Source organism: Nothobranchius furzeri, chromosome 17 (assembly GCF_043380555.1).
Source record: "Nothobranchius furzeri strain GRZ-AD chromosome 17, NfurGRZ-RIMD1, whole genome shotgun sequence".
NCBI classification, from domain to species: domain Eukaryota; kingdom Metazoa; phylum Chordata; class Actinopteri; order Cyprinodontiformes; family Nothobranchiidae; genus Nothobranchius; species Nothobranchius furzeri.
The window spans coordinates 33,323,162-33,332,552 of NC_091757.1; the positions used below are offsets into that span (position 1 = coordinate 33,323,162).

At 43.2% G+C, this 9,391-nt stretch overlaps 1 protein-coding gene across 3 annotated transcripts; it reads right to left on the reverse strand.

Moving 5' to 3' along the window:
* Positions 1–4,751: 4,751 nt before the first annotated feature.
* On the reverse strand, positions 4,752–6,428 carry LOC107393569 (beta-crystallin B3). Of its 3 annotated transcripts, none has more exons than XM_015972027.3 (6): positions 6,332–6,428; positions 5,948–6,045; positions 5,602–5,720; positions 5,380–5,512; positions 5,119–5,261; positions 4,752–5,017 (listed from the first exon to the last, which is right to left on the reverse strand). In XM_015972027.3, the coding sequence occupies exons 2-6, from the start codon at positions 6,020–6,022 to the stop codon at positions 4,774–4,776; spliced, it is 714 nt and encodes a 237-aa protein (XP_015827513.1). In that variant the 5' UTR covers positions 6,023–6,045; positions 6,332–6,428; the 3' UTR covers positions 4,752–4,773. The 3 variants fall into 3 exon arrangements, with proteins under 3 accessions (XP_015827513.1, XP_070402618.1, XP_054587276.1); XM_070546517.1 differs by having other exon boundaries at positions 5,948–6,048; positions 6,332–6,395; XM_054731301.2 differs by lacking the exon at positions 6,332–6,428 and having other exon boundaries at positions 5,948–6,258.
* Between the last annotated feature and the right edge of the window lie 2,963 nt (positions 6,429–9,391).

Below are 9,391 nucleotides of genomic sequence, written 5' to 3' on the forward strand. Positions count from 1 at the left end.
ACGAGCTGAACGTTTTGATATAAAATTGTTGAAATAGCTCAAAATTTGAAGGAGAAGAAGAGGTTCAAAAAGTGTACGGAAGCAGAATAAGAAGAAAAGAGGAAAACAATAGTTTGAATGCTTAACAGCATTCAAACAATGAATGCTTAACAGCATTCAAACAATAACACAGCAGGGTGTGTTCCAACTACAGGGGGATCACACTTCTGAGCCTTCCTGGTAAGGTCTATTCAGGGGTTCTGGAGAGGAGGGTCCGTCGGATTGTTGAACCTCAGATTCAGGAGGAACAATTTGGTTTTCCTCCTGCCCGTGGAAAATTGGACCAGTTCAATGCCCTTAGGGGGTCCTGGAGGGTGCGTGGGAATTTGCCCAACCAATCTACATGTGTTTTGTGGATTTGGAGAAGGCATTCGACCGCGTCCCTCGGGGGGCACTGTGGGGAGTACTCCGGGAGTATGGGGTACCAGGCCCTCTGATATGGGCAGTTAGGTCCCCTGTATGACTGTTGTCAGAGCTTGGTCCACATTGCCAGCAGTAAGTCGGGCTTGTTCCCAGTGAGAATTGGACTCCGCCAAGATTGCCCTTTGTCATAGATTCTGTTCATAATTTTTATGGACAAGATTTCTAGGTGCAGCCAAGGTGTTGAGGGAATCCGTTTTGGTGGCCTGAGGATCAGGTCTCTGCTTTTTTGCAGATGATGTGGTCCTGTTGGCTTCATCAGAACGTGATCTTCAGCTTTCGCTGGAGCGGTTTGCAGCCGAGTGTGAAGCAGCTGGGATGAGAATCAGCTCCTCTAAATCTGAGACCATGGTCTTGATTCGGAAAAGGGTAGATTCTCCGGGTCAGGGATGAGGTTCTTCCCCAAGCAGAGGAGTTAAAGTATCTTGGGGTCTTGTTGGGCATCTGGTCAGGATGCCTCCTGGACGCCTCCCTGGTGAGGTTTTCCAGGCACGTCCAACTGGGAGGAGACCTAAAGGGAGACCCAGGACACGGTGAAGGGACTATGTCTCTCACCTGGCCAGGGAACGCCTTGGGATTCCCCGGAGGAGCTGGCCCAAGTAGCTGGGGAGAGGGAAGTCTGGGCCTCTTGCCTTAGGCTACTGCCCCCGCGACCCAACTCCGGTTAAGCGGATGAAAATGGATGGATGGATGGATGGATGGATGGATGGATGGATGGATGGATGGATGGATAATAATGATAATAATAATAAGAAGAATGACTCACAGGAATGTTTCTTTGATTCTCATTTGAGAATCTGTGCTTTTATCCATGCAGTTTGAACTGTGCTGTGGATCAGATTTAGATCAGTTTACTTTTTATTTTTTAACTCAAGCAAAGGTTAAGCTGTTTTTGTCTGCATAACTAAAGTCAAACTTGTGCTTGCTGATTGGGGAGGGCACTATTTTGTTTCTGCCCTAAGTATAAAACTAAGCATTCACATGAACACCAAGCCTAACATAAATACATTGAGGATTAAATTAAAGTTACTTCTGAGAGCAAATCAACAGTGTTTGAGATTCCTGCATTTGTTTATTTGAATTAAAGTGATTTTTCTTACACCTTTTGATAGCATCTGTGACTCCAGCTCCAACTTTCTTTGTAATTTTTTTTCAGTACTGATACACACATCAAAGGATGATAATTAAAATGATGACAGAGCACCTGCACACATTGTCACTATGAAATGACCCACAATGCTTCAGTTGCAGGTGACACTTTACCACATTGGTGTCACATCTGATCACCCCTTCACTAACTGCCCATGGTGTCATAGGCATACTGGGACTTACCATTAGGCATTACCATTTGGGCCTCGGACACTTTAAGGGCCCTGTGATGAACAAGTAACAAAGACGTTTAAGATATTTTTTCCTACAAATTTAATTTACCATGTCATTCTAAAAAAACATTAAGCTGAAATGGCATCATCCATCCATTATCGTCCACTTATTCAAGGTCAGGTCATGGAGGCAGCTCAGCATGGAAGCTCAGGCTTCCCTCTCCTTAGCCACTTGGGCCAGCTTCTCCGGGAGAATCTCAAGGTGTTCCCAGGCCAGCCAAGAGACATAGTCTCTCCAGCGTGTCCTGGGTCTTCCCTTGGGTCTCCGCCCGGTTGAATGAGCCAGGAAAACCTCACCAGGGAGGCGTCTAGTAGATGTCCTGACCAGATGCCCAAATTGCCTCAACTGGCTTCTCTCGATATGAAGGAGCAGCTGATCTACTCTGAGCCCCTCCCGGATGACCGATTCTCACACTCTCTAAGGAAGAGCCCAGACACCCTGCAGAGAAATCTCATTTTGGCTACTTGTATCCGAGATCTCGTTCTTTTGGTCACTACTCAAAGCTCGTGACCATAGGTGAGGGTAGGAACGTAGATCGACCGGCGCAGCTCTCTGTTCACCACGACAGACTGGTACAACGCCCGCATCACTGCAGATGCAGCACCAATCTGCCTATCGATCTCGTACTCCATCTTTTCCTCACTTGTTAACAAGACCTCGAGATACTTAAACTCCTCCACTTGGGGCAGGACCTCATCCCTGACCTGGAGAAGGCATTCTACCCCTTTCCAAAACTGCATCAGACTGCTATTTGAGTCCTGCTGTCCCCTGTCACCCAGCTGTGAGGGACAATTACACGACTGTGGCAACAGAGGTGAATGACTGTAGAGCAAGTTTGTGATTGGATGAAAATAGGAAGTTTAGGAATTTTGCAAAACTGAAGTGAAGCTTTCCAAAGGGTTCAGAAAAGCAACAGAAGCAGGAAGAGAGTAAAAGGTTTGAAGCAACAATGTCAAATGTTAGATTTCTTATTAGATTGCAGCAGTTTAACAGTTACTGAAAACTGCATTCATGTTAATGCTGCAAATAAACAGCATGAAGTCACTGCTCACTTTTTTCTAAGCCTTTGTTTGCCTTGGGCCCCCAAACTGCTAAATCCACCACTGTTATTGGGCGGTTTCTTTCTGTTCTTGAACATCTTCAGCTTCATGTTAATGTCTGTGAAAGACATAGATTCTGCTAAATGGATTGTCATGTATAAAGGCAAATTGGTTTTTAATTAATTTAACTAAAACTATTGTAGTTTCATTCTTTTGTTGATGACGAGCTCTAATGGACACATGCTTAAAAAATGTTTTATATTATTATTTTTATATTATAACCTCAAATTTCGTAAAACCCAATAGATTCATTGTCATTTTTAATAAAACAAAAGTAAAATGTAAAAGTTTTTGGTGTAGGTTTGCCCTAGCCTGGCCTGCCAGCCCCATGCTTCCTTATGGGAAGCATTAGTTCTGTGTGTATTAAACAGAGGACGAGTCTGGCAGGCCAGGCTAGGTTTGCCCCTGATCAAATGTAAATGGGGGTTAAAGCAGTTTGCTGGTCTGGAGCATACAAGTGTGTGTTAACACAAATAAAGAGGGAAGTTGCCAGCAATGACCACACAAATTGTTTCAGTTGCATTCTACAGAGCAGAAGCTTCATCAAGTTCACCTCAAGTTTAGACAGTGCCATGCTCTGGAAAACTGCAAAACCTTCTAGAGCTTTAGCTCAGACTCCATAGCACTCAGTGTACAGGTTAAAGTTCATGACAGGCCTTGTCAGGAAAAATCTGAATAAACGATTTGAGGCTTCTGGAACAGATGAGACCAAATTAGAGATGCTTTCCCGTAATGATGGGACAGCATGATGTTTGACACAAATCAATTCAAACAACGTATTTAAGCATACTGAGCCTACACAAGCTGTCAGCATGGTGGTGGAGGGTTAATGGTTTGGTCACATCAAAGTCACTGATAAATGACTTATATAGCACATTTCTGAATCACAAGACTCCAATTCACTTTACACTAATGGCCATCATTCGCCCATTCACACGTTGGTGGTGATGAGCTTATTCATAGCGCAGCTGCTCTGGGGCACAGTGACAAACGCAAGGCTATCACACACAGGCCCCACCGATCTATCCGACCACCACTAGCAGGTAAGGAGTGTAAGTGTCTTCGCCAAGGACACGACTGCGACAGACTGAGGTGGGGTTCAAACCTGCAACCCTCCAGTAACAGGGTGGGCACTTAAGTCCTCTGCCGCCCTAAACTCATCAAGAACTCCTCTGTAGACCAAATTGTTCTAGTCAAAAGTCTAAAATGCCAGTTGGAGCTTAGATCACTGTCATAAAACAGATTTCCTGAATTTTTAAATGAGGGTGGATGAGAGACATTTTAGAACTTACAAAGTTAACATCCTTCAGTTATGATAAATAAAACTTTAGGATTGAAAGAAGCTTGACTTGTTTTTCTGGTGACTGAACACCATGAGGACCACTGCCATTAAAATACAACATGACTATGGCAGGGTTATTGGTTTTATTTGCAAGCAAACAGCTCGACATAATTTTCGTGGCCACTGAGAAAATATGTATTCACATATTTATTGAATCACCACCATGCTTCTAATGGAATAATTTCTTTAACTAGAAAGAGAGTTATTAAAGTAGCACATGACTGAAAATGTATTACCTTACATGTAGGTGCTTTAGAAATCTAAATGATGTGATTATGATCCTTTTTCACCTTGAAGTACAAATACAACACCACCAACTAGTTCCAGGTCAAACAAGTTTTATTTGCCACTGAAACATACATGGCCCTCCATCAATGGGCACAAGCAGCATTTGTCATGGTTAGGTTAAAGTAGAGGTCAGGCACTTGGGGCAGAGTGGGCTCTGGGAGGTGTGTGTGTGTGGGGGGGGGGGGGGGGGGGGGATTCTGCTCAGCTGGCCCCTGCTTTAGCAGGAGGAGCGGGAGGAGCCGGGGCAGGATCTGGATCTGGGCCTGGCATGGGAGCAGGGTCAGGAACGATGAAACAACCCCTCTTGTGCCACTGCATGTCCCGCACACGTCTGACAGACTGGATCTGAGGAGCAGGGGCCTCCCAGTCATTCCAATGCTTGAAATCTCCTCGTTCAAAGATAAACTGTCGACCCCTGTACCCCGGGTGCATGTAGCCAACCCATCTGGAAGAACACATAATCGTCAGGATGAACAGAGTAAAACAAATGAAACACCAGAAATTCAGAGTGATGAGGTTGAACAAGGGATGAAGGAGGAATCTTACGTTCCGTTAAGAGCCTTGACACTTGCGACACGGTCCTGAAAACCATGACCCCACAAACTTGGAACATCATCATCGACAATTTCCATCTTCCTGCCAGTAAATCCGGGGTTCTCATACAGTTGTAGCTTGTGTTCGGAACTATCCTAAAGAGGAGAAAAGCCCATCTAAGTCATGACTTCTTCAGTTAATACCGGCCAAAAATAAAGAAAATAACACAAGTTGAAATTGCTGCAGTTTGCCTGTTTTAAACAAGCCACTCACCACTTTGAGTGGCCTCAGAGACAGAAGGGAGTAGCTGTGCTGACTGCTGGTCCAGGTATCCCAGCGTGGATATTCACCTTTCTCCAGAATAAACTGCTCCCCAGTGAACCCGTGCCGGTCGTAACCCACCCAGCTGAGAGGAAGAAACGATGAACAAAAATTTTACTTCATTAACTTGAACTCCTAGCTCTTTTCCGAGCATCTGAATTCAGCCTCACTTACGGTCCTGACTCAACTATCACAGATCCAACCTTCTCTAGTGCCTTCTCCGTTACATCTTTGCACTCTGCTGAGAACTCTGCCTTGCAGCCCTGGAAGTTTTCGAACTCAAACAGCACCACCTGGGAAAAGGAACAAACCACGCATTTTATTTCAGTCTTAATTTGGAGATTTGAGAGAAAATCTTCAGTATGGGACACATTACAGACGGTGGAAAAGTATTCAGATATGCTACTAAAATCACAGATTCAGATGTACGCCTGTATAAACAAAACTTAGTAAAGTAAAAAAGGTAAAAACTTGTTGATCAAACCAGTTTTTGCCTTCAGGCAGAAAGTTGTCTGAGTACCTTGTATGTGGCTCCAGTTGCCCCCTGGCTCTTCCCAGCAGCCAGCTGGTCTGGGGCACTCTGCTGCTCTGACATCCTCCTGATCCACTGCTCCTCCACTTCTTGGCAGCAGCACAACAAAGCACCATCCATCGGACACACACACACACACACAGGCAGAAATATGCACAAAAGAGTAAAGTTTCATGTCACAGTTTCACCTGAAATCATTTTCTTTTTTCAACTGGACTTATTGTTAATCAAACTCTTCAGAAGAAGTTGAACTCCATAATCCTCAAAACATCCAAGTCTGGGTCTCTATTGTTGCAGAGCCATCTAATTCCTTTGCAGGGATGATAAATCAGTGGGAAAAAAATCCATGTGTCCAGCATGAGGCGTTTATACCTGGGTATGCCTGCTAGAGAATGGTAGTGTCCCTCTTTTTTGGTACAACTTGATGTTTGGTGGGGTTGAGCCATTAGAGGGCCGATCCGAGGGGGTATTTATGGTTTATTTCTGGCCACAACAGCAGAAAAGGGGGAGCTGTTGATACAGCAAGTCTGTCGCTCACATTGTGTCCGTAACGCTGCCTCTCAATAGGCAGCTGTGTTGGCACACACTGCCCTGCCCGCCCGCCCGGCCAGCTGCCAGTGAGCGCTGTGTGCGGGCACATGGAGACAGAGCCAAGAGGATTCAGCAAACAGGCCTGCTCAGCACAAACACACACACCAACTGTCCAGCTACACAGGGCTCAAACCACACAAACGCTTCTCACACTTTTCTAATACATCCAACACACTGACATGAAAGAAGATGCCTGATTTTCAGCTCTGTGACAAAGAAAAAAAATCATTTCACAGAGTTCCTTGTTTTTGCTTTTTTGGGGTCATAGTTAAATGTTTAAGTTTTCCTGAGTACATGTTTCTGGAATGAGGATTTCATTTGTTAGGCATAAAAATAAATTAATCCAAACCAAGCTGGTCATATGTGATCAACCCTCTAAACCATCTTTGGCAGCAACAACTGCAATCAGGTTTTTGTGGTAACTGGTAGTCTCTCTCATCACTGTAGAGGAACCTTTCCACGTAAGGGAGTTTTCCTATCATGAAGGATCTGTTTAAGGTCAGGTCACAGCACTGGATCATTGTTCTAGTGCATCACACGTGCACCTCAGAATAAGGCGTTGAACCAACAACCAGACATTCTCCTTCAGGATATTTCTGGTAAAAGCAGAATGGTTCCATCGATTATAAACAAGTGATCCAAGTGTTGAAGCAGCAAAGCAACCCCAGACCGTCACACTACCACCACCATGTCTGACTGTTGCCAAGATGTTTTAGTGGTAGTTTTTCTCCAGATGGGACACACGTCTCTGAGAAAGTTCTGCTTTTCTCTCGATAATACACAGAATCTTTTCAAAAAATTAATAGAGATTATTTTTAGTAAATGCTAGATAAGCTTTTGCAGCGTTTTTGTTCAGCGGAGGACTTGAAACACTCCCACGATGCCCCTTTTGGTCCCTCATTTCTTTCATAATGTAGGATCACAACCTCTGACCTTAACTCTTTATAGGTCGACTGGTCACATAAGATCTCATGTGCACTTTTAAGTCATGATTTGCAGCCTGAACCAGAAACTTAAAAAAAAGAAAAGACTGAAGAAAAAATAAATTCTTGAAAAGCCTCACTCCCTTTCAAGGGTTAAAAGGTTATATTTTCATAGATTTTTAAACAAAGATGTACAGCACGTAAACATAAACATGTGACAATTAGTCAAAGAATAAAAGTTGTTGCAAAAGTTTTCTTTCTCATTTTACTGCAACGTTCACCAAGCTGGCTACAGAGGAGTCAGAACAAGATTCTAATTCTAAGAAGCACATTAAACCGATCACCCCAGGATAAAGACGGGAAGCTCGAAAAGCTAAATAACGTAAGGAAAAGGATTATCATTTCATCATGGGAACTTTACATGTTTGTTCATTTGTTTTTCAGGTTCCTGGAAGATCTACAGTTATCCTCTGAAGCTTCTCAATTCAAACCATCGATTCAAACCAGAGATGTTCAAGTTAGGAGAATAGAAGGTCGTAGATCTAGAATAAAGATGAAAAGAATTGGGTAACACCTCCTTTTACAGTCCCCTAATTACTAAGTACTTACATGGTAATTACACAGTAAGTTAGTGTATTATTGTGCAATTAAAGTGTATAATTGTAATAAAGTGTAATTATTGTGTAAAGAAGTATTTACTGGGAATGATTAATCAAAATAAAAACTAGAATTGAACCCGAGTTACATGTAATAACTGTTTAAGAACTCAGAAACAATAATACACTTTAACTTACTAGGTAATTACCATGTAAGTACTTAGTATTAGTGCTTAGTAATGTCCTGATAATTGTTAAGCACACTGAATTGTCTCTGTTTGAAATGTGCTCTATAAATAAAGATGCCTTGCCTGGCTTGCCTAGTAATTAAGGGACTGAAAAAGGAAGTGTTACCAAAAATTGAACTTTGAGTCTGTAGTTCAAGACAAGTGGTTTCTTTTATTAAGAATTTATACACTTTAGGACACTGGCCAGTACAACACAGTGCAATACACGTTTTTACTTTCAAATAAAAAAACAAAAAAAAAAAAACAAAAAAAAAAAAACAAAGATAGACATAAAATACAAACCCTCAAATTCTATGACCCAAAAAACAACTTCATACACGCTGAAACTGGGGACAATCACTCCAGAGGCTCCATCAACACATTCACTTTGCTTGCATCACACGAGCGAGCCGCTCAAATGAAAAACATGGCCAACGAGAGGGGGCAGAGGTCTGTGTTGTAGTGCATCAAGTGACAAAGTGCTTTGTAGAAGTGTGGGTGGGTGAGTGTATGAGTGAGTGAGTGAGTGAGTGAGTGAGCGAGCGAGAGAGAGGGGGGTGGGTGGCAGACAAGAGGAGGTGCTCGAGCTCTAAAGGAGGTCAACATGTTCACATTTATTTAGAGCTAAAAAAAAATAAAGAACTCCTTGGAGTAGTGTGAGCCAACACCGCTGCTCTGAGCCCACCAGCCAGAGGGGAGCTTGATGTGACAGGAACGATTGTGCATGCAGAGCCAATATTAGGGTAGGGGTTCCTTAGTTAGGATGATGATGCCAAACATGACTGAGGAGGCGAAAGCAACTAAAAGACAGTATGGCTTTTATCAGAATCTTGTAGCTTTCTTGTCTATTACACAGAGGGAAGACAAGTGTGTTTGTGCAGATTTGTTTTGTGCATGATTGACAGATGCAAAGCCACTAGCCCAAAAGCCTCCGTCCCTCATTCATAAGGAACAAAATACATAATATGACAAAAATATTTTACAGTACGCCACTACTGTAACACCATTCGGCCGTGGAGTGTCTCAAAGGGAGGGAGGCTGAGGAGCCTCTAGTGCCGTGATGCATCCTACGGTTTTCCAACATCAAAACTAGCT